Below are 27,369 nucleotides of genomic sequence, written 5' to 3' on the forward strand. Positions count from 1 at the left end.
CACCTTCCAGGGCCGCTCGATGCCCCGACAGTATGGTCGTCCTCATCACTCAAAATACTGCTTCAGCTGAGCTTTTGATTATCACTGAGATTCACTCACGTGCCCATTACAAAAATTATAATGTATGCTTAAATTATAGATTCAGAGAAGGAGGCGTAGAGAAATGAACACAAGACCAAGCCAAGAAACATTCTAGGAAGGAGTGGGTGGGGAGAATGAATGCAGGAGGCCCTGACCCTCATTGATGAGAGATATTCAAAGTTGATGGTTTCCTTAGGAGATGGGGAGGAAATCTAGGGGTTAGGGAAAGAAGAGTCTGAGGTGAGTAAGATCAAAATATATAATACAAGATAAAGCTTTCTACTGTGAAACACACACACAGCTATGAGCTATATGGCCACTGACTTCCCATGATAACATGGCCTTGGGGTTTCTCAGCGTGCTCCAGTTACCCTCCCACCACCCCCCCCCCCCGCCACCCCCCCCCACACACACACTGTCCTTGACACTGCCTGGGCCCTTGCTGCCATTTTAGAGAAATCCGTGCTTTCCCTCTGGCATTCTGGAGGCGCCCTCCCACCTCCGTCCTAGCTGCCCTTGTCATCAGAGCTGATGGAAGCATTCAGAAGGGCTTTGAAGGAGTTTACACTGATCTCCCCCGAGTCCTTGCTGTTTGATTTTTCTTCTTTTAATCCCTGATAGTCTGAAAGCAATTTATCTTAGAGCTTATCAGGGGCCCCATTTCTTGATGTCTTTGAAGATTGTCAGGAAACAGAGAGCGGGAGAGGGGGCTGGGAGAAGGGTAGACTCTTAGGATTCATTTACTTCTTTTTAAAAACCTCAGTGTCTTGCTGCAGATGAAACCCAAACACCAAAAACACACTCAGCAAACTTAAAAAGGACTATAGCTAAAAGAGCCCCTGGCAAAGGCAGGGAACACAAGAAAGCTAACCACGGGGAGGCTAAGAGCCCAGCCTTTGGAGTCTGTTTGCTCCAACAGAGATGCCTTCAAAGCCATTTGTGCCCTAGAAAGAAGTGAGTGTCAGCATGAGACTGCAGCCACAGCAAGAGATGCAGGGGAGGCCCTTGGCTGGGGCTTGGAGACTAGCTTATCAGGCAGGTGACCTCATCTGACCTGTGCAGCACTGGCAGATAATGCTGGCCTCCAAAGAAGTGGAAAGTTCTGAGGCCCACACAGGATAAAGAAGATCAAAATGAATTCCCACATTAAGTGAGAGACACATTCTTCTATTCCCTCTATAAAACACTGACATCAAGCCCTAAAAGTTGGCACTCTCTCTGAACGATTTTTCAGGAATGGGTCACAGCCACAGCACCAGTTACGTGCCAGAATCTGTGCTGGAAACAAAGGAAGCAGATCTGTGACTTGTAAGTTATCTGATGATAGCACAGAGAGCCCACCCACCCATTCAGGGATGCAGAAACTGCAGCAAGTTGTAGGAAGGTGACGCTTGCATCACAACAGATTGGAACGCAATACGAGAATGTGCTGCTTTAAGGTTACAGAGAAAAAACTTTCTGCCATAGACAGCTCTGTTTCCCAGAGCCCAAGGAAGATGCTCTCTACACAGGAAGCTTGGAGAGCTGAGGAGTATCGCGGAATCAAGTGTGGTTTGTGACGCGTGATCACAATCTTAGAACCACATTTCAGTTACTGCGACTTCCTCTGTTCACAGGAATACACTCTGACCAGGTCTACCCATTTATGTCTGGAAAGACATGAAGAGTACCCTAATTTCTCTGTGCTTTTGGGCAACTTAGAATTTTTAACTTCTCCAAAATGTACTTATTTAGCAACTACCAAACAAAACAAATCTGTGAGCGTCTCAAGGATCAGGGCCAAGTATTCGGAACACTTACTGAGAATGCACTGGATGCTAGATGAATATATCACTAATCTTACTGCTAGTATCCTCACTAAAGGGATGAGGAGGATGGGCTGGAGGTAAAGATAGCAGTTACCAGGGCATCCCCACATGCATGAGACCATGCTGAGTCCTCCTCAACATTACCACACTATGTTCCCAGGGCAATCTTGGACGTGGACACTAGTGACCTCATTCTAGGACATGGACTAAGAGAGGTTGAAGGGTAAGGGTATACCCCTTCAAAACATTAAAACCAACTCTCAGACTTGGGATGCAGCTTCCTAATAGGTCCCTCTGAGGCCCCAAGAGAAAAATACAAAAGGGGGGGGGGGCAGTTCTTTGAGTAACAGATTACCAGAGCTCACAGCAGGAGGCCAGAAGTCTCATTCCTAACAAATGCTACTGTGACACTGAGGTTCAAAGAGGTCACCAATTAAATCACTTAGGTCAAGAGCTTATTCAGTGATTTAATAGGAACCCAGCCACTTAACTGCTTCTGCTCCTTTCACACACACCCCCACTGCACCCCACAATACTAATACTCAAACACTTAACATCAAAACAAAAACACAAACAAACAAACAAAACACCTCTGGAAGTAATATTTGCCCTGTGTGTGGGCAACACACACAATACTTGTGTGGGGGATGAACTCTAGCTTGGTCTACAGGATGTCACTTTTGAGAGGCAGGCATGACTCAGTCAGATGTTTGCACTGTCCTCTAGTGGATCATGACCTGGGGATTGTGCCCTTCACTAACCAACTGAATCTCCTTAGCCTTAAGAGGTGAGGGAAGTACTTTGTCTCCAATTTACAAGGGAGATAACTGAGACTCAAAGAGCCTACACAATTTGCACAAAAATCATCAAGACCAACGTGGATGCGGAATAAGCACCAGAACCTAAAGCTCCCCGGCAGCCGACTAAAATCATGATTCCCCAAGTCTCCTTTTCACAAAGTTTTAGTGGTTTTACAGTTGTTTTTGTTAGTGTTTTATCACAGCAACAAGAAGGGTACCCAGATGTATACCATGTTTACAGGAGGATTTCAAGCATCCTCAAAATGTCCCATGACCTGGACCAGTTCCCATGGAGTGATGACTGCACGCCTTCACTACAACCGGATGCCATGTACTTAGTAATGAAAAGGAAGAGGCAGTGAGAAGAAAGTCCCCTTCCCATTCTTCTTGATTGTTAGATGTGTTCTTAGCTGTGAAATACTATGAAGGTCACAGAAACCAGCAATTTGCTACATTATCTCTGCATGCTAATACACCCAGAGTATGCCAGGATATGTAGGCTCATCTGGAGGTAAAGGACAGTATTTTAAGTTCTGTTCTTCATGGGAATCTGTGTTCAAAGCAGAATACTAAAACAAAAGTGAAACGTTGGCCAACATTATAACACATCTAATGCCCTCTTCAAAAGTACATATAAGAAAATCAAGACCTAGGAGGTTTCCCATGGTTACCTAGTAAGAACAGTATCATTCCCTGTCCCAGTAGATGCTGATATGACTCAAGTCCTCAGCTGAACCACACCGCAGTAATGTAAGAAGATGTTTCTGTATCACCAGCAAGTTCACCCAGTCTCCCAGGAACTCTCTAAATGACATGCAGTCAGCAGGAGGTCTCAGAGTGCTAGGCCTCTGTCCTCAGCTCCAAATCCTAGGTGTTATCTATTCCTTGGCAGTGATGATATGAGTGTGTCAGCAATAGTAAAGACAGGCAGCTGGTGAGGATGCGTCACTAAACATGGATGGAAGGCTTGGCAGTGGAGAATATGGGCAGCTTCTCCTTAGATGCTTCAAAGTTCTGAAAAGCTTTTGAAGGGATGATTACCACTTAATTTCTGAAAGTTAAGATGCCTGTGTTACTTTACTAATTAGCTCAAGTACTATGAATGTAAGACAGCATCTCTGAAAGCTCCATCCTGCTCACCACTAAAATGGCGCTTCAAATGCTCACCAACTCAGAGAGTGAGGGAAACTCCAGATAGGGGAGTTCTGCCCGACTATAGAAAGGAGCAGAGCGTGAGGCCTGCTACCATACACAGAGAGAAGGATACTAGTCACACGCATTTTATGATCCTTTTATGTAACATGTCCATGGACATACAAGTATGTAGAGACAGGGAAGGGAGTGGTGGCAGCAAACAGGAAACCTTTCCTATGGGACAATAGCAGCTGCCTTCTAAAGCTGCTGATGGCCACATAATCGCATATAGACTAAATTCTACTAAGCTTCACACTGTAAAAGAATAAATTATACCTTATGCACATCACAAATCAATAGAACAGCTTAAAAACAACCTTCCTTGCAGATGTGAAGTCTTTTAGAGCTAACACTTTCATTATCAGGTCAACAGTGTCTACTTGTAGGGAAAAAGATTTGTCCCTGTGTGGCATCCGCAGCCACAGGACAGAAATAAATTACATCAGGCTCAAAAGACAAATATGACCCAGACTCAAAAGCTGGAGGTTTTCAAAGAAGTCCTCTTCACTGCAAAGGCAATACAGTCCCCCGCTTCAGGAACAAGTGTTCAGGCATGAAATCAAAGTATTCTCAGAAGTCTTTGCCCAAGTTTGAATGGTCATTTTCCCCTCCCCGCTCTTTCTTGGCCCAAATATCCTCAACCTCACAATCACACTCCACAACCTCTCAGGGTGGCTGGGGAGGGCAGTTTGTTGACCTGCTAGCCTTCTCCTCCCACTGGTGATCTATTCATCCCATAGAAAGCAGAGTGCTCCTTCCAGGGACAGTCTTACTTGTGTCTCAAGTCCCCATGCTAGCATGCAGAGGCCACAGCCTCCCACTTCACAAGCAGCAACAAGTTATGTACCTTTAAGAGTGCCTCGATTATTAGTGCCCTTTCTTACTGTATCTTGTTACGTGGTGATCCCTGGGAGGCCCAATTTTTTTAAGGGAAACAAAAGAGTGGTTGATGTAGAGAGAGGGGAGGCTGGGGGAGGGATGAGGAAGAATGGAGGCAGGGAAAACTGACATCTTGATGTAATGTACGAGAGAAGAAGGAAAACTAAAAACAAAAACAAACAAAAAAGACAGTGCCTCAATTGAGCTGGGCAAGGTGACTTCAACCTACAATCCCAAAACATGGGCGGCTGGGGCCAGAGGAGTACTATGAATTTACCTCAACCTGGGCTACATAGTGAGGACGAGTTTTAAAAAACAATTTATCTCAATGGGAAGAATTACAAATACCAACAAGGGCAAAAGTAGAAATGAGACCCTAAGATCTTCTAAGAAAATGTGAGAACTGATGAGAAGCAGGATGGTATCTCTTGTGACGTTAACTGAGCCACACTCATTGTATCAGGATGCTGTACTTCTCTAGCAGCAATATGCAGACATTATTAGCTCATACAGCTTTCAGAATGGCTGCCACAGCAACACAGAAGTAATGTCTCCTCTCTCTACCCGGGCCATAGTCTACGTCTGCCACATTCATTCAGAAGATGTACAAGTCTCCAAGAGCTGCATCACTAGCACTGCTGACCTGCCAGCAGCCAATGAACTGTGAGAAGGCCATGGAATGAAATCTGCCAACCCTCACTCATGCCACAATCACAGACCAAGTATTGCATGACAGAGACTTAGACACCAGACTCTTCACAGTAGAGGAAACAACTCCTAACTCCTTAGACACCAGACTCTTCACAGTAGAGGAAACAACTCCTAACTCCTAGGGACTTGGGAATTAAGTAAAAACACAAGGAAGTGACTACAAGATCAAACCAGCAGCTTTCTGAGCCAAGGTTGGTCTCCCCAGAGCGTCTTACACATTGCTAGAGCTGAGATCAGTGCTCAGAAATAAGTTGCAACCACATTCATCACCAGGAAAGTAGAAAAGTGGGATGTCAGTGCTGTGCGACATTCCCTTGGAAGATGCAGACAAATGCTTACCCATTCCTCACAGGGATCCAATGACAAAGCAAAGTGCAAGTCAATCAGAGACTAACCTGGGGAAACCAAGGAGTTTACTGGACTTACTTATCCAACACAGGTAAAAGAGGGGTTACCCCAAAGGAGAAAAGTCTCACCTCAGAACTAATGACAACTAGCTAAACACATGGAGTTCCAAGCATTTCCATTAAATCCCCCCCAAATCTACATCCCCGAAGATCTCAAAGATATGTGTAATTAGGGCAGAATTATACACAGCTAGTTGCAGGGTACAGGAGAAAGTAACTGTAGCCAGGTGAGGGTCCAATGACCCTCTCTGTGCCCTGGTTTCTCTAAGAGAACTCAACAGTCAATGTCACTGATGTCAGAGGGCACTATAGTCAGCAGAATGTTCTGATAAATGTTCTGTTACACTCAGGATAGCATCGACAACAGCTGTTTATAAGTAAGAAGCAAAGCACACAAAGTCAAGACTAAAGACATCAGGTGCATATTCCTGGTGTTCCCTAATGACCCTAGCACTCAGGGATGTGGGCAAGAGACTGAGCATCAGCATCTGAGAAAGAAAATAACCAGGCTAGACCAGCAACCCCAGGACATTCACAGCTAAGCAGCAAATTCTGCATGTGGAACAAGAGGCACCCTAGGCTGCACAGTTTTTCAGTGTATAATGACTTAATTCCTGTCACCCATTTTACCTCATTCAAAAGCTTCTAAGACCTGAGCAGCGAGCTTCAAAACAACAGTCCACAACAGGCACTGAATGTCCTCCTTCACCTCACCCTCACCTCTCAACTAAACTGTGGCACAGTGTAGATACACTACTCATACCAAACACAATCTATCCTTCCGCCTTCTTAAACTCCAATAGACTTCTCCTACCAGTCAGAATGGCTAAGATTAAAAATTCAGGAGACAGCAGGTGTTGGCGAGGATGTGAAGAAAGAGGAACACTCCTCCACAGTTGGTTGGGTTGCAATTGGTACAACCACTCTGGAAATCAGTCTGGCGATTCCTCAGAAAACTGGGCACATCACTTCCGGAAGATCCTGCTATATCACTCCTGGGCATATACCCAGAGGATTCCCCAGCATGTAATAAGGATACGTGCTCCACTATGTTCATAGCAGCCCTATTTATAATAGCCAGAAGCTGGAAAGAACCCAGGTATCCCTCAACAGAAGAGTGGATGCAAAAAATGTGGTATATATACACAATGGAGTACTATTCAGCCATTAGAAACAATGAATTCATGAAATTCTTAGGCAAATGGATGGAGCTGGAGAACATCATACTAAGTGAGATAACCTAGTCTCAAAAGATCAATCATGGCATGCACTCACTAATAAGTGGATATTAGCCTAGAAAACTGGAATATCCAAAACATAATCCACACATCAAATGAGGTACAAGAAGAACGGAGGAGTGGCCCCTTGTTCTGGAAAGACTCAGTGTAGCAGTATAGGGCAAATCCAGAACAGGGAAGTGGGAAGGGTTGGGTGGGAAAACAGGGGGAGGGAAGGGGACTGATGGGACTTTCGGGGAGTGGGGGTCCAGAAAAGGGGAAATCATTTGAAATGTAAATAAAAAATACATCGAATTAAAAAAAAAAGAATATATTCTAAAACTGGACTCACTCCTCCTCAGGCTCAGTGCCAACCTAACAATAATGACAGAAAAATTGACGAACCACGTGCCCTACTGGAGAAGGAGGAAGACCATTACATTTTAACACTGCAATAACAAAATAGGAATACACAAATAAACATAGATGTATCTATATCTATATAGATATATATATATATATATACACACACACACACACATGCAGGTATGTCTATGTATCTATGTGTGCATACATGTACCAGTGCACATGAGTATGCATGAATGAGAAAGGACACAATGGACTTTGTGATGGTTTGAATGAGAAAGGCCTCCCATAGGCTCACCAATTGGAATGCTTGGTCCCCAGAACTATTTGAAAGGATTAGGGGACATGGCCTACAGAAGGACTGGAGGAAGTGTGTCACTGTAGACTGTGTGATTTTAAAGCCCAGAGTCTATCTGTCTGCCTACAGATCAGACTGTAGTTCTCAACTTCTGTTCCAGGGTCTACCTGTATGCCCCCTGCCTGCCATGATGACAATGGACTAGATCTGTAAAGTGTAAGTAAATGGATTGTGTTTTTAAGAGATACCTTGGTTATGGTGTGTCGTCACAACAACAGAACAAGACAGACTTTTATATTTTATATAAAAGGTGGCAGCTGTTAGACATGACAAGTGAATTGTCTGAGGTCACAGAGCCTGTGGCGATGTGGCAGATGGTACTATAGTCTACCCCAACAAGCTTTCATCTCCACATACCTCCAGACACCCCTAAATGCACCTTGATGACAAACCTCCTGACTGTTAGTGAGTCTTATACCAGAAAGTCAAAGCAGCTCTTCTAATTTCTGAAGCTTCCTTGTGTACTGTCTACATGAAACAAAGCCACATGGGCTCCAGTGTGGCATCTTTATCATGGCAAGAAGTCTTAAATCATGCTCAGGAGTGTCAACCTCTTCTCACCATACTAGACCTTACAAAAAACAACCAACCAAACAAACAAACAAAGCAGAAACCATTCACTCATTGCAACCACTATTGAACCAGACATGACCACCATGCTGTTAATGGCACCTTGGATAGAAATGTCCCTTCTTAAATCAAAGCTTCCTAGATTCTGTTGATGTCTATAATGAATGACACACTAATATGACAACAGTGTACCTGCTATAATCACCTAATCCCATCCAATCATCCAGTTTAATCCCCAACAATGCTCACAGGCAGCTATTATCATTCCTATTGTAAATAAGACTTAAAAATGCCATTTATGAAAACTTTGTTTCCACTCTGCAGATCACTCTTCTGTAGCCTCTCTCAAATGCTAGAAATATGTGCAGAGATGCAATTTGTTCGGTCTTGTCAGGGGCTCAGTGGGAAAGGAGCTAGGGTAGGGGGGAAGCATCAAGAGGCAGGAAAAGGGCCCTGTGTGTCTGGAGGGCCAGGGTGTGCACACCACTGCAGCAGGGATAGCTCTATACGCATAAATTTGAGAGAGCCCCGGGCACCCAAGGGGAGGTGGGGGCTGCCATTTGGGCTTGCTACTTACCAGCTCTGTGTGAACTTTAAGATGGGCCTGCAGCTTATATTTATCTGGAGTCGAGTAGTCACAGCCGTCAGTGGGACACTTCAGCAAGATGTTACTGTGTTTCTGAATTACATGGCGTTTAAGGCAGTTTTTGGTGATGGAAGAATAGTGACACTGGGAGCAATAATACAGATGTTCCCGGGTGTGGGTGCGGACATGCATGTCAAAATGCACTTGGTACCAAAAAAGTTTGCCTAAAAAAATATTTTCACGTGAGAACAAGGAAGTTTCTTTTCTACTAAATTTGATTTTTTTTTAATTATCATCCTTAAACTACCATATTTATCTTCTTTATCTTATATGCTCTTCACACTCTCCACCACATTTCTGTCAGGAAATTACTTTTCAAAACTGGCAGTATTCAGCTATTAAGGTACCTCCAGCTTTCACACAGTGTTAGGGCCAGGAAGAGAGAAAGGAAAGCCAATTCTGTCAAACACTACCCTGCAGATGTACAAAGCCAAGAGCCTCCGAGTCCTCCTGACACTCCGGGCTACAGGCCATGCTCTGGGCTGCCCACTTCCTACACTCCTCCTGTCTGGGAGCTCCCACCCTGAGCTGGCACTCCCAGCTGGAAGAAAGCTGCTTGGGCCTCCCTATGTAGAGCTGCAACCGGTCTCCTACCCTCTCTACCCAGTTGATGGAGCCACAACTGAAAGCCAGAAGAATGATTCTTCTTGGTCAGAAGGTGGTAGGAGTTATGGGCAGCCCCCAGCATGGCCCCCAAAATGGCCAGCGGTGCATCATCCCAGCTGACTCCTGGAAGAAAGACTGTGACTTCTGACACGGGCTCACTGCTCCTAACTATCACAGAGGAGGGCAGCTCAGGGAGGAAGTGTTCTCTGCAAAGCAACATGAGCTCAAATGGAATCCACAGTGAGGACAGCATGAGAGAAATGGCCAGGGCTGCTGGGAAGGAGCGCTCCACTCAGAGGCACACCCAACCAGCACCGCCTTTCCTTACCGCAGTATTCACACTCCAGGTCTCCATACACCTTCCGGATCCGCTCGCAAAGACTGGTGTTCATCTGCTTCTTCTGGAGACTGTCTAGGACCTTCATGAACGCTGTGCTGCCCGGGTGGTGTTCAGAGGACGGTGTGCAGGGGTCAGGCTGGCACATGCCAAGGTCCCCTCCATCAGCCACTGGAGGAAGGAGGTCTGAGGCCTCTGCTGGGTTTGCCCTGAGACGCCTGTTAGAGTCAGATTCACTGGCTGGCAGAGCAACCACGTTCTGCCCTCCACCCGGAGGGCTCTCCGGCTCTGGTCCAGCACTTTTGGCCTTGGCCAGCAGCAGTGTGACTTCTTCACCCTGAGTCTGGGCTGAGTCTCGATGCTGTGTGTCCGAGGTCACCTCGGCAGCAGCATGAGGTTCAGCAGAGGAGGTATCGCTTTTCAGTAAAAAATCATCTGAAACCACTCCGAGAGAGTTGAGGTCAGAGGAGACCACAGTGGTTTCTAGTTTGCAGGGGGACTGGGAAACACTGTCACTCTGGGGGGTGGTCAAGGGCACAGGTGGGGCACGGGCTTCTTCAGGGGCCTCCAACTCCCTCAGCCCCACCTCAGGCTGCGTGTCCCCTGAACAAGCCTCCTCCTTGTGTACATCGATTTCTGGACACACAAATTCCTCAGCTGCCAGCTGGAGCTGGTCCCCCAAGGCTTCCTGCTGGATGTCTCCACCCGGCTCCAGGAGGCAGAAACTCTGGTTGATGGAGCTGGTGAAAAGCAAGGTCTCCTGGGCTGCCCCGTGGGCCTCTCGGATATGGGAGCGCAGCCTGATGGAGCTGACAAACTTCTTGAGACATATAGCGCAGACATACACAAAGGGGTGCTTTCGGACATGCAGTTCCAAGGCCTGGTATTTAGTGGCCCCGTGGCCGCAGAGCTCGCATGCGAAGGGCCACTTGTCGCCATGAACCAGCATGTGGCGGTCCCGGTCGAGCTCGTTCTTGAACTTGCGCTCGCAGATGTGGCAGTCGTAGAGCAGCTGCCGCTTGCCCTCCCTCGTCATTAGGCGGAGCTCGTCTAAGGCCTCCTTGACCTTCTTGTCCTGCGGGTCGTGCATGTCCCGGATGTGTTTGATGAGGTTCTTGACGTCAGAGTACTTCTTCTTGCAGAAACGGCAGTGCTGTTTGATTTTCTTGTGTACCCGCTCGATGTGCACCTTGAGGTGGCCCTTGCTGAGGCAGGTGAAGGAGCAGTAGTCACAGGCGAACTTCTCTCCCGTGTGCTTGCGCAAGTGAACGTTGAGATTGGCCTTGATGGCGCTGGCATAGCTGCACTGGGAGCACTTGTATGGCTTCTCGTTAGTGTGGATCCTCAGGTGGGCCTGCAGCGAGTGCTTGAACTTAAACACCTTGTTGCAGTACTCACAAGTGAAAATCTTCAGCTGGGTGGGACCTAGCCTAGGGACGGAAGACGGCACCGTTAACTTCAGGAGATGGAGAGGTTCTCCGGGGAACCAACCCCTGGGCCCGTGCAGTCAGCTACAGGGAGCAGTGCAAAGGTGGGGCACTTAATCACCTACAAATAAGATGTGTGAGTCGGGACAGAATAGACACAGACAATGAGGAAGGAGGGTGCTGGTCCTTGGGGAGCATATAGTGGGAGAGAAGGGAGTCCGGCAATGTATGTGTTGAAAAGAAAAGACACTTCTAAGGGAACAAAGGTTGCTGGGAACACCTGCTAAGGCAACATCTGGACAGGAAGGATGGTAGCAAAAGAAGGAAACAGAAACAGGGGTGTGACTCATACAAGCATGGCCACTGGGTATGCTTCAAAGGTGAGTTCATTCTGGGATACACCAAGAGGAGCAAGTTCTGTCTCCATGAGACTAGACCCAATTCAGCAAGTTTGATAACCCACACCTGCCTATCCATTCCAGTCACTGACTGGGTGGGTCTCATTCTCTTTGAAAGCTTTTGTGGGGGACACCCTTGGCCTTTCTCCATGTCCTCCCTTCTACCCAGAAAGGGAGAAAACAGATGGATGGCAGTGCATGTCGAAGACCTATGGTTTGCTAGACGGCAGGGATGCGCCTGCCCGTGGTGAGCAATGGCTATCGAGAGAAGCCTCTGCTGGATCAGCCAGTGATGGGCAGGTCTTCAGAAGGAGAGCCAGGGTGCGGGGCAAGCTCACCACTGCTGTGAACCACACTCCTGATACTCTCATACAGCTGATGACCCACCCACTGCAAACTGACCTCTTCCACCACTGCTGGGTGAGAGCTCAGACGAGGAAAACAGCACTGCTTGTATTAACCTCATACACCGTTAAATAAACAGTTTTGACTGACTAGACATGACAGCAGGTCATGGGCATGTGTTAGGCTTCACGTATACAGTGGTGAATAAAAACATGACCTGCCTCAAGGAGCCTATCACTTTCAGTGTGGCAGGAATAGACTGGATGAAATACAGAGGTTCTCGCTAATAACCAGTGAGTGCTTACAGCCAGCCCTGTGCTGACTATTTAATCCTCACTTCATCAGACCCATTTTGCACAGAAGGAACCTAAGATCTGTCTAACAGCAAACAACTGCTTAATGACTTGAGCCCAAGGATCCCATGGACGCTGGACCCAAGGATCCCATGCACCCTTCCTCATCCCGCCATGGCATGAAATCTCCTGTGCACAGCGACCCCTCTACATGGGACTGTGCACTTGGAACAGGCTCTTTCAGAAGGGCCACCCCTGCTACCAACTCTACAGGCAGTGAAGTGTGTGACCACTCACCAGGAACAAGGACACTGAGGGAGATCGAGGAAGCCCGAGAGAAAGCACCTCTGGCAACTGCTGCTTCCTCTGGAAGGTAGATCTAGGCTAGCCAAGAAGGATTTACAACACACTAATAACCATGCAGTGCTATTAATTAGCCCCGTTAAGCTATGCCTACCACTGATATAAGGCCTGTATTGATGAGGGCATTCATACAACTGTCTCTTTAAATTTAAAGCACTTAAGTGGACTGCAGTCCATAAATACTAAAGGGTACAATTCACATGATGAAATTACAATATGCAAATTTGAAAGTTACTAGTTCACCTGTATGCTACGCCTAAAGCTTCTTTTAGGGAACTTGGATGTTTCCCAAATGACAAAGACATCCAGAAGGTGATATATTTTATAAAGACCACTTGAAGAAAAAAGCCCTAGACTCATCATATTAATTAAATAAGCAAGTCTCAGCATTTCCTCCTCTGTTGAGAGATTTAGATGGTCTTATGAGACTCTTTGGCTCTTTGTTTTTATATTATTAGACAAATAGCAGAGCCCTGAGAGGCCTGCTTTGACTGAAGGTGCTACAGCTTGTAACAATGCTAGGCCGGCTCCATTAGGTGTTTCACCAGAGCCCTAAGTACCTGAGTACCAGTTCACATTGCTGTGATGGGGACAGAATATTTTCTGAATTACCTTACTGCACACGTTTCCTATTTGGTAAGAGAGGTACCACTGAAGACTATTCAAAGGTCATACACACTACTACAGTGACTCTATCTCTAGGAATCTAAGGAACAACGGTACAGTCAGCTGAAGGAAGGAACACCATCACGCCCATTTTTCACAATAGTTAAGGACAGAAATAGCTTGAAGCCTCTCACATAGACATATACTTTGTGTTCAGAGCCTGTTCATCTATTTGTCCACTGACTTCAACAGGGCCATATCCAGCTAAGAGTTATCTAGAAAGCAATAAATACCCCAAGTCCCAGGAAGAGAGGCAGTTGTGGGTCCATTTAACTTTGAAGTATACATTCCTGAATGTAACAATTTCATTTGGAGCAATGTATACTTCAGGAAATCTTGAAGAAGCTTGGGAAGGTGAAAGCCCCAGAGAGTGAATCACCACACTATCTATCAGAGCCAAGCATGGCTCTTTGACCAGGGCAGTGTGGCACATGCCTATAACATTGTTGGACATGCCTGTATATATGTGAGACGCTGAGACATGGAAACTATGGGCTTAAGAACAGCCTTGGCTACATAGGGGTTTTTTTAAAAAGCCATTTAAATGATAATAGAAACACATAAAAAGAAGACAATGTGGGGGAAGGGGGTCAAGATTCCTGGTTATCTTGGAACTTGCTTTATACACCAGGCTGGCCTTGATACAGCTGCCTCTGTTCCCAAGTGCTAGAATCAAAAGGTGTGTACCACCACTGCACAGCTACAAATATTTTTAATATGTACTAAAGTTGAAAGTTCTTTTTCAAGATTCAATAAATTCTTTAAAGGAATAAAACAGTATATTTATTATTTTGTATTTGAAAAAATAAAACACTTATATTAGTATATTATATATACTATATATATGTATGTGTGTATATATATTAATATGTCATAAAAAATACCAAATATATGCAGGGAACTATCAGCAGTAGTAGGATCCTGTAGCTCCCATCATGAGAGCTGTTTCAGTCTTCCTTAATGAAAGGTAGACACTCTCATGGTATGTGCAAACCAGGCCCTGTTTGTACCTTTTCCTGGTTGAAGGATGCATTTGACTGGGTAACATGTGAAGACAAGTGTGTGCTCAGGTCTTAGGGTGCATTGTTCTGCTTTGGTGTCTGAAGAAGAACTCTACTAGAGCATGATGGGTGGGGGTATGGACTCTCCAGCTAAGCTAATGGGTCAAGACCCTATAGATGAGGTCATGAATAGAACCCAGGTATACAGCGCTCCCCTGCCCTGTGTGCATGGTACTTGCAGCCCACCTTTAACTAGAACCCATGGCACAACTCACCTGCTTGACTTCATGGGCTGCTCATATGGGGTCTGCTGGATGGCGTATTCTTGGTACCCTCTCCGCGGCACCAGGTCTGCTGCAGTGGTCTCAGGAGGGGGTGCTCCTGTCTCGGGGGGCCCAGCCTCCACTGGGATAATTTTGGTAGCACCTGCAATGGATACACAGTGCATTGTTTACTGAGAGGTACTAGTTGTAGCACTGACCCTGTGCAGCAGAGTCAGCAGGTCCTGAGGGGCATTTTACTGTAGGACTTCCATGCAACACATTTGTTTTCTTATTCATATAACAGATTTAAGTGTGTGTGCTTATATGAAAATAGAGTTTTTCTAGTAATATGCCCAAATGTCTTCTTGAAGTACAGTTTCACTCGATCTGATTATGAAACAGTCAAATATACATATGTCTCTTGCAAGACTTTCCACACAGGCATAGCTATTAAAGTTGAAAAAAGTATAAAGCCACAGTAAGGCATCATGGATGGCAGAGCAGTCAACAAACTGGGAATATGAGCACTCTAATGTTACTGATTCTCTTCCCATGAACAGAAACGGGAGGTTCAAAGAGAAAACCCCCGGGTCACCTTTGTTTCTGCAACTCTATGTCATAAACCAACCAAGACCTCTATAGGAGCAGAAACATTTTGTGGGTGTGGGTGTGTGTGCATGTGTGTAGGTGTGAGACACTGAGTGTGTGTATGGATGTGAGCGTGTGTATATGTGTAAGTATCAATCTATGTGGGAGAAAGTGAGTGTGTGTGTGTGTGTGTGTGTGTGTGTGCGCGCGCGCGCGCGCGCATGTGAGAATATATGTGAGTGTGCTTTGACGTATGAGTGTGTACGGGTGAGTATGTGAACGCGCATGAGTATAAACATGCATGAGACTTGGAGGCAGCATGTAGGAGTGTGTATTAGTATGTGTGTGAGTGTGTGTTTGGTTGCGAATGTAAGAGTGTGAATATGGGTGTGAGCATGTGTGAGCTTAGATTGTGTGAGTTTGTGAGTGGAGTGCGAGTGGAGGAAAGACCGGGTTAGAGATTTCTTCTACCGTTTGGTTCTAAAACACCAGAGGGAATCGATTATGCTTTTACTCTCATGGGAATCTCCAAATATTACTACAAATTTTTGAGAAAAATTGTGGAAATTTTCTCTAATATCCACTGAGACCAGGAAAGCGTCCTATGGGATTTTCCTTATCCACAATAATAATTCTCTAAAGCAGAGTGGGGCAGATGAAGTGACTTTCCAGAAAACTGAAGTAGCCTAATTTTATACGGTCTTTTGTCCCCTGAACACCTTACTTTGTAGTCAAGTATATGAGAGAAAATGTATTCAGCGTTTTGCATTTCAATGTCTACTATGAGTACTGAAAGTAGATGCTTAAACTGAGTAGCTGCTCTGAAACCGCTGACAACGTCCCCATTTTATTAGACAGCTAATATCCCTACACAAAGAGAAAAAAACAATATTATGATATCTTGGAATCTATCACAAACTGTTTGTGCTGCCTGGTTTTTATGTCAACCTTTGTGATAGTTTGAAATACATCACAAACTGTGCTGCCTAGATTTTATGCCAATTTGACACAAACTAGGGTCACCTGCAAAGAGGGAACCTCAACTGAGTAAATGCCTCCACTGTGGCCTATGAGCAAGCTTCGGAGAGCTTTCTTAACTAGCAGTAGATGTGGCAGGGCCCAGGTCACCGCACACAGTGCCAATACTGGGCAGGTTAGTGTAAGAAAGCCGGCCACGAGTGAGGAAACCAGCAAGCAGCATCCGTCCATGGCGTCCTTCCGTTCCTGACTCTGGGTTCCTGCCTAGCGTTCCTGCCCTGATTTCCCTCTGTGGTGGCCTATGACCTGAGAGTGGTAAGCTGAAACAGACCCTTTCTTCCCCAAGTTGCTTTTGGCCATATTTTATCACAGCAATAGAAACTCTTAAGATACTGTTTGTTTCTTTGTTTTCCTAAAATAGGCTTTCTTACAAGAGACCTTTTAGAAAAGAAAATATAATATGTCTACAAGGAAAAGGAAAGATAAATAGAAACTTCTGGTACTAAGAAAATATTTTAATGAATACCACCAAAATGTGAGGAAGCCAGGCAGTATCTGCCTGGGCCTGGAGAACTGCTGCTGCTCTTACGTTTGCTGAGGGGGCAGCTCCCACCAAAGAGGCCGCCACTGTGGCTGACAGGGGCACCACCAGGTGAGCAGATGGGGAGAGGCACAGAAGGGACTGTTCTTGCATACCTGAGTGACAAGAGAGTAGTTGAGGAGATAGGAGATAGCCCCAGAGGATAAGGAGGTCTGTGATCTTACTCATAGGTGACTAAATGAAACTCCACTAGGATTGCTAACACATATGCTCTGACCTAGGCCTCCTTCCGTGGGGTGTGCTACACACGCACTCTCACTGTATCATTCCCAGTCTGTCTTCAGTCACCTGGAATTGCTTCATGAGCAGTTAAGACCACGCTGATGATGGGTTTCTTCGCTCCAGAAAGCTGCCCTGCCTCCTTTCCTGAGATCTTCTGGACTTTCTCTGTTTTCTGAGCCCGGGGTCTTTTTGAAGCCTTTTCTCGATCATCTTCTTTGTACGTCTTTTCTAGATCAAGGTCTGACTCGTTACCTAGGGAGCAAATTCCAACATGTATAAGCTTTCCATTCATACCAGTTGGAAAGGAAATACACCTCTTACCAGAGGTGTCAGCAAAGGAGATGCTCCCTCCCTCCATCCTCATACCCAGCCCCATTCTCTCTTTCTCTTCCTGGCCTGCAGGGCTTGCAGGACATTGTGCTGGCCCATCCACCATTACTGGCTCTTCACAAACTCAATGCAAAACATGTTCACTGTATCCAGGTCACAGCTGGGTACCGGGGATGAATCGCTGGACAAAGCAGCATAGACCCTGGGCTCATTTTCATGAATCATCATTAATATCAGCATTACAGAGAAAATTATTGGAGATTCACAGTCCAAGAAAGTTCTTCTCTTAATCAACGTATGCTTCCCAAGCATGTTTCCTGTGCCAGGCATGGTGGGCATATGATAAGAACATACCAAGCCCTCAAGGGCCCTCCACTCCAAAGAAGAGATAGAGCTAACAAGTATGATCAGGATTAGTCTCTGAAACAAGAATAAGAAACAGGATGGTAGAGGCTACCTGGTAGGTCAGAAAGGCTTTATGGAGCTGTTAGCTATGGGTGACTGAAAAAGCTAGGGTTAATGAAGCACTGGATGGGCAAGACAGGAACCAGTGATGAGGACAAGGCTGTGTGGTCTTAGGAACATGTGTGATGATAAGCAGCAGTGCTCCAATCTAACAAAGGAAGACTGGGGCAAGGGATAAACACTTGGCTGAGCATTCTGGTGGCCACACCTTCGTGAGAAAGGAGAGGGTGGCCAGAACAGATGTCAGGACTAAGAGGTAAATATGGGAATACCATGAATGCTGAGAAGAGCCACAATCTCCCTCTGGTAAGGACACTAAGCCCAGTCAACCTGCATTAGAGAAGATAGACTGAGTCTGGCCTGGCTCTGCTGGGAACTCCTGGGACACAGAGTGATGGTCACATCTTTTGATAGCTCAAAAAAAAAAAAAAAAAATGACAGTATGTCCACGTTTTTACAGAAGCTGTTGGTTTTTCAAGGTTAGTTGCTACCTTACCTTTCTGAAAACAATTGGGAAGCCAAGCAAACTATATTTAGGGCATCGTGGAACCTACTGGCTCCCATCTGCATCTCTTGAAGGTAAAGGTGAGAGACTAAAGCCATCTACTCCCAGGAACAGCGAGCTGGCTTACAGCTTTACATGTGTGCCATGTTGTGTAGGATGACATACATGGATTTGCAAACCATAAATGCATTCAGAACAAATCAGTTACAGACATACAACAGTAGCCATGACAGCCCAGCCTTGGGAAGGAGAAAGACTAGCATGCATCTGTCAGTGAAGGACAAAGGAGCACTCTAGAATACTAATACCTGGACAGTCCCAAGTGAGAGAAAGCAGAGGGGATGGGGGGACAGAGAGCTTTACTAGAATCATCAGGTCTGAAACGGCCCACCTGAGGACTGGATCTTCAGAATGTCTACAAAGAACGCTGGGAGTGATTCCACACACCCTGGTATGAGACGTGTGTAGCAGACAGACAACGGAGGCGGCCCAGGTGAGCATACAGGCAGCTGGCAAGGTGGGTTTTGGAAAGTGCAGGAATATATGGGGTTATCAGGGAGGTGAGACTAAAACCAGGCAACAAGAAGACGGAGGCAGTGGAGTGGGGTAGAGAGCTGGGCAAAGGGAGGCAGGCAGAAACCAATCTTCCGTGCTTCCTACATCTCAAGGCAGTTCCAGCCAGCCCAACACAATGCACTGATGAATGTACATCAGATAACCCAGCAGCCATGCTGGCTGAGGTCAAGTTAAGGAAACAGAATGATCAAACTAAGCATTCACATTGTGCCCCACAAACCAACAGTACTTGACAGGCCCCTGGCTCATCTCCAGACCTGCCAGAAACTGTCTGGGTTGGTTTTTGAACAGAATAGTATTAGTATTAAATATATCAACGTCAGACAAAAGAGAAGGTGATAGGAGGCATCGTGAATCAGTGTCGCATGCTGCTTTCCAAGGCCCAGAGTCCAAGAACAACTTGACACCAACACCTTCAGACCCTGAATGCTACAGGATGGGCACAGCACCTGGTCCCCAAGGTTGCTGGCAGAGCCTCCATGTTGGGAAGCTTGCTATACAACATGCCTCACAGCAATTTTTTGCCTTGTTTGATTTTTTAGTGGCTATTACAAAAACATTTCATAAAGCCTACAAATTGTCTGAGTCACAGAAGTCTTTTCGTCGCCTAGATATTGGGTGATGGGTGCACATAAATACTACAGCAGGATATTTCAGATGCTATAAAAAGATAGAACAGCATTTAATGGATTTTTTTTTTTTGCTTGTGAAATGATGTCTCACTTTATAACAGAATTCACCATGGGATATGATTCAATACGTGTGTAATATACCAAGAATAGCTATGTTGACATAAAAACAAAAGGACCTGAGAATCTGAGTTTACCATAAGCTTAGCCTGGTTAACAATATGAATCCACAACAAGCAAACAAGGGTACACACTGTCAGCCAGGGTAAGAAGAAATGAAGAGGTCCCACCCACTGCAGGGGATGAACAGTGGGTAGCAGCTCTGCTGCAGGCAATAGGTGTACACACTGCAGAAATGTGTGTGAACAGTTGGTGGCTGGCTGCAGGTGAAGGCTTGTAGAGACTGCCTCAACTGGGCATCCATCCCATATAGAGTTACCAAACCCAGACACTATTGTAGATGTCAACAAGTGCTTGCTGACAAGGAGCATGATACAGCTGTCTCCTGAGAGGCTCTGCCAGTGCCTGACAAATACAGAAATGGATGCTCATAGACAACCAATGGACTGAGCACAAGGTCCCCAATGGAGGAACTAGAGAAAGGACCCAAGGAACTGAAGGAGTTTGCAGCCTCATAGGAGGAACCACAATATGAACCAACCAGTACCCCAAGAGCTTCTAGGTAGTAAACCAACCAAAGAATACACATGGAGGGACCCATGACTTCAACTGCACATGTAGCAGAGGATGGCCTTGTTGGACATCAGTGAGAGAAGAGGCTCTTGGTCCTGTGAAGGCTTGATGCCCCAACATAGGGGAATGCCAGGACAGTGACGTGGGAGTGGGAGGGTTGGTGAGCAGGGGGAGAGGGGAGGAGATAAGAGGCTTTTGGAAGGGAAACCAGGAAAGGGGATAACAAGTGAAATGTAAATAAAGAAAATGTCTAATACAAAAATCAAAAAAAAAAAAAAAAAGAAAGAAAGAAACACTGGAGGGACGTGTGTTGACCCCAGGAGAGACACCTTAACTACTGCAGCATCTCTGACTCCCTCCCTCTGGCTCTGGTGGTATGCACCTGGGTTGGTTATTTTCCCATCGTGGTAAATTGCCTGACAGAGGCACCTTAAGTGGTACGAAGTTTGCTTTAGCTAATTGTTCAGGGGGAGCGGCCCACTATAGCAGATGGTGACAGAGCTAGTTCCAGTCGGTGGCAATGGGACTGTAAGGTGTCTGTCTGGTCATAGGACTGTTCCAGTCGAGAAGCAAAGACCTCTGACCAGAAGCTGCAACCATCAAAGGTCACCACCAACCAATGTCTCCGCTGCTAGCCATGCCTCCACTCAAAGGGTCCCCAAGCTACGCCTCCCCCCCCAATTCCACCCACTGAAGGCATGCCACCACCCTTTGTAGGGACTGAGAAGACACTGCAGCACCTGAAGAGGATCCAGGCTTGGCCACTCAGGGCTGAGGGAAAGCTGTCCGGTTTCCAAAAGCACTTGTCTTTCTTAATAAGCAAAATACTGCTCTCGGACTTAGCCAGGTCCACTTGTGGAACTGAAGCACTAGCCGCTAAGAGAAAGCAAGGAGAAGCATGTTCATAATGCTCATACAGGAAAAGGCAGGTCCCACAGCACTGTCACTGTTCTTATCTAAACGCATTTTAACTGGTGCCTCTGGTAAGATCTTTATACTACCCTGCACCTTAGCTCCGGAATGAACCATTCTACAATCCAAATCTAATCAAGTTACTCTCATGCATGGACCCCATAATGCCTACCCTGCTGTCTCCATTAGGAGATAATATGAAAGTCTACAAAATTCCCATAAACCATCTGTCACACTACCGACTGAGGCCAGGGCCTTGACTCCCAAGTGGCACCCTCACATGCACATCTTCTCTCACATGACTCCAAGAACATGGGCCACAAACTGCCTGAGCAATCACGCAGCATTTAGTCCTGGGACCCACACATCTTCCGTGATTCAAAGGGGGACTACACTCTGAGAGTAGCTGTTCCCCAAAGACTCATGCCCTGAAATCTTAGTCACTGCTGGGATGGTGTTGAGGGGAGGGGAAAGAAAAGGAGAGCTCAGAGTGAAAAAGAAGGGCTACCATAAAGAAGAATGAAACCAGGAGACTTGTAGAAAAATGGATGGAACTGGAGGCCACTGCGCTAAGTGAGATAAATTAGACTCAGAAAGATGAATAGTACATACTTTCTCTCATGTGCATGTGCCTGTATAGACATGTTTATATTTGTATGTGCATTTATGTGTGTGTGAGAATAAACAGGGCACATGAAAGTAGAAGGAGGCCATGGGGGAAGGAAGGGCAGAGGGGGAAATAAGAGAATGGGAGAGAGGAAGATAGAGATAATATATCTCATGTTTTCTCTCACAGGTGGAGAATACAGACATAGGTAGATATACATACACATACATATGGCATGAGTGGAAGGCAGACTATTTGAGGAAAGGAAGGGAATAGAGAGAAGCAGGGAAATAAATATGAGCAAGCTACAGTGTGTGCATGTATGAAAATGTCACAATGAAATCCACAAGCTTATACGGCAACCCACCAAATTAATTGGAAGCTAACATAAAAGCCAGAGCAAGAGAGACCCATACACCTTTTGGTGCTTCTGGGAGGTCATCGCTCTGACATCCTCCAGCAGAGCTACTCCCAAGTCCCTGGCCACATACAAAGGGCTACACCCAACTTAAGTAGTCACTGAGGTGGAGCCAGCACACCAGTCACCCTGAACCACTGTCACAGGCAGCTACTGCTGGAGTCGTGTGGCTGCATCCCAAGGGTCCCAACCCACACCTAGGGCAGTATCCATGACAAACCTTTCCCTAGGGAGACATAAACAAGTATGTACCCCAACCTTACAGGGAGGGTACCAACAACAAATAAAAGCACAACCCTACCAAAAGCAAACTTCAAGGTGCGATTCATTTGTGAGGGGTCACCAGGAGCTGTTAACTAGTTTGTGGGTATCACCGACCAAAGCAGCCATACCCCTGAAAACTCGCCCTTCCTTCTACATGGATGAAAGCTGCACAGAGGGAGTTCTCTTCAGTCAACGTTCCACACTCTACTGACTCTGGCACCTCTGAGCCCAGGTACAATTATGGCAGAACTATGTGCAAGTGACCAGCAGGAGCAGGCAAAAGCAGCTGGAATCTCAGGTGAGGATCCAATGACTCTCCCAGCCCAGTCTGCTCTGGGAGGAAACACCAAAGGTCAAGAGGCCTGATGTCAGGGTCTCTTCTGAGCAGTCGGAGCTGGTCTGATGAAGACAATGCCCATCATGCTCTGAGAAGGATGGTCTACAACACTCATCATGGTGGGTCTCACTAGCCCAGCTCCAACTCTTGCTTCCCGGAATCACGTCCAGATCAGTGGCTAGCAGCGACAGCTACTTGCAAAAAGAACATAAGCTAAGAGGCCCCCAGGGAACACTCCCAAGTCCTTTCAGTCTCCAGTTCTGGATGGCCTCATAGGATGCAGATCTACAGCCTAGAGTAGCCACACTTGTGCCTAAGAGACTATAGAATCGTAACAGGACGCCATGGGCCAGGCATTACCCTAAGCATCATGGGTTCTTGCTCAGCGCACTTGCTCCAAAGTAGGGCACCTAGAGGGTAGTGAAGAGTTCTAGATAAGACGAGAGCCTGTGTAGGCTAAAGGAGGTGACAAGGCCTGACCTGAAGAGCTGGATGTTTCCAGACACAGCCCCCGGGTGTATAGGAATGCCCAGTCCTCTACCAGCTGCCCGACCGACGTGCCTGCTGTTTGCGGCCCTGCACCCTGCTCAGTTGCGAGCACAACCCCAGAGCTTAGTTCTTCTTTGTGGAAAGTCAAGAGGGAGAGAGAAGACATTTTGAAATCAAGTTTTATTCAGGGGAAAGGGAGGCTGGTTTCTGCTCTCTCAGTTTGGACAATGTATCCTCTTTCCATTTGTTACAGATGGGCTTAAGATGAGGTTGGACAATTGGTGTCCAGCAGGTGGCGCTGTCTGGAGCGGTTATGCAAGCTGCAGGACACTGGCCTATCCAGCAGTAGATCTCTGTGGACAGGCTCTGAGGGACTCCTACCTGAGCTCTCTGCCTCCTGATCCTCACAGGCCCAGCACAACAGAGAGAACCACCATGCATTTTCTGCCATGATGTATTTATTTATTCTACGCTCCAAAACACTGAGCCAAAATGAACCTCTCTTCTTGCAAGCTGCTTCTGTTAGGTGTTTAGTCACAGCAATAAGAAAAACAACCACTTCATCTCCTGACCTAGTTGTTCATGAATTTTCCAGCACCCTTACTTGACCTATCTGTTTTTCTTCACTAAACACCTCCCGGACTTAGGCTGACAGTCCTGATGGCAGGTGCTTCTTTAAGGGTGTGGCATTTCCAACTTAGAGCTAGCATGCTTCAAGACCTTTCTTTGTGGTGCTTTCAACAGTCTCTTGTTTCCTCTGACTTTCTATTTTCTCCCCCATTCCCACCCCTGCCTATATTCTTTGTAGCTTCCTTTTCTTTGGAAAATTCAATTGCTCTGTAATGGATCTGCTTTTTTGGAAACCGTATTGGATTTAGTCCTACTGTGTGCACCCTGCCAATGGCCAACATACACGTCCACTGTGTGCACGCTGCCAATGGCCAGCACACATATCCAACAGTCTGCTAACAGTGAAGGAAAGTCCGTAGACAAACGCCACACTGTCTCCCGTCAAGATCTTCCATGTCAGGGAAAGACTCACATTGGAGGTGAACACAAGAAGTCAGTCAGTCACTCAGTGGAAGTCATAATCCACCTGAGCCAGTAACGTCAGGACTTGGCAGGCAGTGCAAGCTTGCATTTTCTAAGTGCAGGCTGTGCTGTGGTGTTCTGATGGAACAAACACATCTCACACCAGCATCCCTACTACTGGTCGGAAAAGCTGCTAAGACCAGGCCAATCATTGGTTAAGCCTTTTCTCATCTGTCTCCCAAGGAAAACAGAAGCCCAGTGAGGTTAGCAGGGTTCAGCCCATTCCACTGAGCAACTTCCAGAGGGCCTGATACGAAACCAAGTAGAAAGAGATAGTCAACAAAGTGGAAAGAGATAGGAAGGGCCACAAACGTCAGATGACCAAAGTCAGTTATTCCTTAAGCAATTAACAAGAAAAGGTCCCGGGTATCTGGCCCCACATGGGGAACTAGGGACCTGGAAAAAGGCTAGGCCTGTCACCCATCCTCTGGCAGCTCAGAAGAAGCCATAAGTAACAATGACTAGACCCAAGTTGTGCCCCTCACTACACCTGCCATTGTCTGTTCCCTCTGCCCCCGATGACTACTCCCAATTCCTCAGACACATTATAAAAACCCAAGGGGCAGGGAGAGGAGGAATGACATAGGAGAGACTCTCCCTGAAGTGACAGACCAGCATCATGTGTAAGTCTAGTCAACTGCAAGGCAAGCATGTCCCGCTGTCCTCTCATGCCTCTGAAACTGTGCCAAGCTACAGTTGGACAAAGTACTCGGAAAGGAGGCAACTGCATGAGGAGTTGCAGAATGGGACCAGAATGTGGTCAAATAGCAAGGCCTATATACTAGAGATCTAACAGAAAATGTCCCAAACACAGCAGAGGGGGCCTAAGCTGATACACTGGACGAGTGGGTCTCAACTGTTCTAATGTTGTCACCCTCTCATACAGTTCCTCATGCTGTGGTGATGGCCAAACATAAAGTTCTTTTGTTACTCCTTCGTGAATCTAATTTTGCTACTGTTATTAGTCATAATGTAAAGACTTGATATATGACCCCAAGACAGTCACAACCCACAGGTTGAGAAGCGAAGCAATGGACCATGATGCCACAACTATCACTGCTGTCTCTTGGAAGCTAGCCAACTTACAGGAAGTTCATACACTGCAGCTGCTAAGCAGCCCCCTCCCAAGCCCAGCTCACGCAGACAGGCCCAGGCCATCTGTGCTTAAGGCTAATTTGGCCAGAATAAAGACTGGCATTTGCTCCCTGGCGCCTTCAGCTGAGTCTCCACAAACAGCGAGAGTCTATTTGCTCCTAATCACTTTATGCAGATGAGCAGCCCCACTCCAGCCTGGGCAGAAGCCTGCCATGCACTCAACTGCACAGCTGGCTCCTAGAGCAACGCTGCACCGCCAGGCCCAGGCTCTCTCAATACTATTAAGGCTGTCTAGGGTATTCCCAATTCTTCTGGCTGGCCAGCCATGTTCCTTGTTATGAAGAGGCAATTCTCTGTTCAGCAGACAAATGTTTATTTCTCAGCACAGGGGAAGACTGAATCCTAAAATCACCCCTTTCCTGAGATGACAAGGCACAGGACAGAGTGAGGGATTCCCTAGGTGAAATTCCAGAGTCCCCAGTTAGTGCCAACAAGAAATTTGGGACAATTACTCTTGTTCAAGAGAAAGCCTCATTGGCTTCCTTCCCCCTCAGTATATAGGGCAGGTGCCTGATGAGGAATGGCTGCAGGGCTGACAAGCCGATGACTGTCTGCTTCTATGTATGTATGTATGTATGTATGTATGTATGTTTTCATGGTTATGAATGTTCACATACCTGCAAGCATGTAAGTGAACCATGCACATGCAGTGCCCACAGAAGCCAGAAGGCATTGGCTGTCCCAGTATGAGAGTTACAGATGGTTGTGAGTTCCCCTGTGGGTATGGGGAAGAGAACCCGGGTGCTCTGGAAGAACAGCTACTGCTCTCACCACTGAACCGTCAGTCCAGCCCCAAGCGGATGTCTGTAAAGGAACACATCCAAGTTCCAAGAATAAAGACAGCAAAGGCATCTGGGTTGTGGGATGCTCTTCAGCAGATGCATCTGTTACACAATGTTGACTGAAGCTGGGGGGCTTCTAAAGATCCCTGTGCTAAAAGCTTAGTCTCTAGCCTGTGGCACAGGAGAGGTAGAGACGCCTCTAAGAGGAGAGAGGTCTAGTGAGAACTGAGATCAGTGGAGGAGCCCCAGGCTAGCCTGAGTCTGCTTCTGGCTCTACAAGTTAAGGAGCTCTGCTCTACCAGATGCTCCTCCCATGGTGTAGTCTCACCTAAGAACAGCAGAGTCAAATGACCACAGATGAAAACTTCTGAGACCTTTCTTCTTTATAAGTCAGTTATCACAAGTATTTTATCATAACGACCTAATTAAAACATATTAGCATATACAGTTAATCCTAAGGTAGCACTATTTTTTAACAAGTTCTAGAAGATAATCATATTCAAAAGATAACAGGACATAAGTTTTAGGAGCTCAGTAGCTGAAATCTATCTGAGATACTTAAGATTTAGAACTAACTAGGACATATCAAAGCCCTACAACCTTTTCTTGGTCCCAGCTGATGAGTTGTGTCATCAGGAAGGGGAGGAAGGCAATATCCACTCCATCAGTAGCTGTGAGGTTCACACAAAACACCCAGCAACGGTCTCTGCTACCTGTGCTTCCTGCAGTCAGCATCACAGGAGAAAGAGAAACCATATTGCTGTAGTGATATCTGTAGCCTGTCCCTGCAGGCAAAGCCCTGTGGAGAGCTGTGAGCAGAACTCCTAACTTTTCCTGCACATATCCTTGGGCCTTTCTAGGGAACATTTCCTATATCTTTTTCCCCCTCTAAGGCTTTTAAAAATCTGGCTTTCGAAGAGCAGGGTCCTTAGCCAAATCCCCTTGTCCATCAAATACTATATCACACTTCAGTACTGTGTAACTCCAGCT

General features: G+C 46.4%; 1 protein-coding gene across 3 annotated transcripts in view; it reads right to left on the reverse strand.

The window, feature by feature from the left end:
- Positions 1 to 27,369, reverse strand: part of Zfat (zinc finger and AT-hook domain containing) — a 196,369-nt gene that overhangs the window by 92,800 nt on the left and 76,200 nt on the right. For all 3 annotated transcript variants that reach the window (XM_052161180.1, XM_052161181.1, XM_052161182.1), the window contains exons 4-7: positions 17,192 to 17,377; positions 14,749 to 14,899; positions 9,972 to 11,410; positions 8,969 to 9,201 (exon numbers count right to left, since the gene is read on the reverse strand). In XM_052161180.1, the coding sequence (XP_052017140.1) occupies positions 8,969 to 9,201; positions 9,972 to 11,410; positions 14,749 to 14,899; positions 17,192 to 17,377 (2,009 nt within the window). The remainder of the gene's footprint in view (positions 1 to 8,968; positions 9,202 to 9,971; positions 11,411 to 14,748; positions 14,900 to 17,191; positions 17,378 to 27,369) is intronic.

This window comes from Apodemus sylvaticus, chromosome 17 (assembly GCF_947179515.1).
Source record: "Apodemus sylvaticus chromosome 17, mApoSyl1.1, whole genome shotgun sequence".
Classification (NCBI taxonomy): domain Eukaryota; kingdom Metazoa; phylum Chordata; class Mammalia; order Rodentia; family Muridae; genus Apodemus; species Apodemus sylvaticus.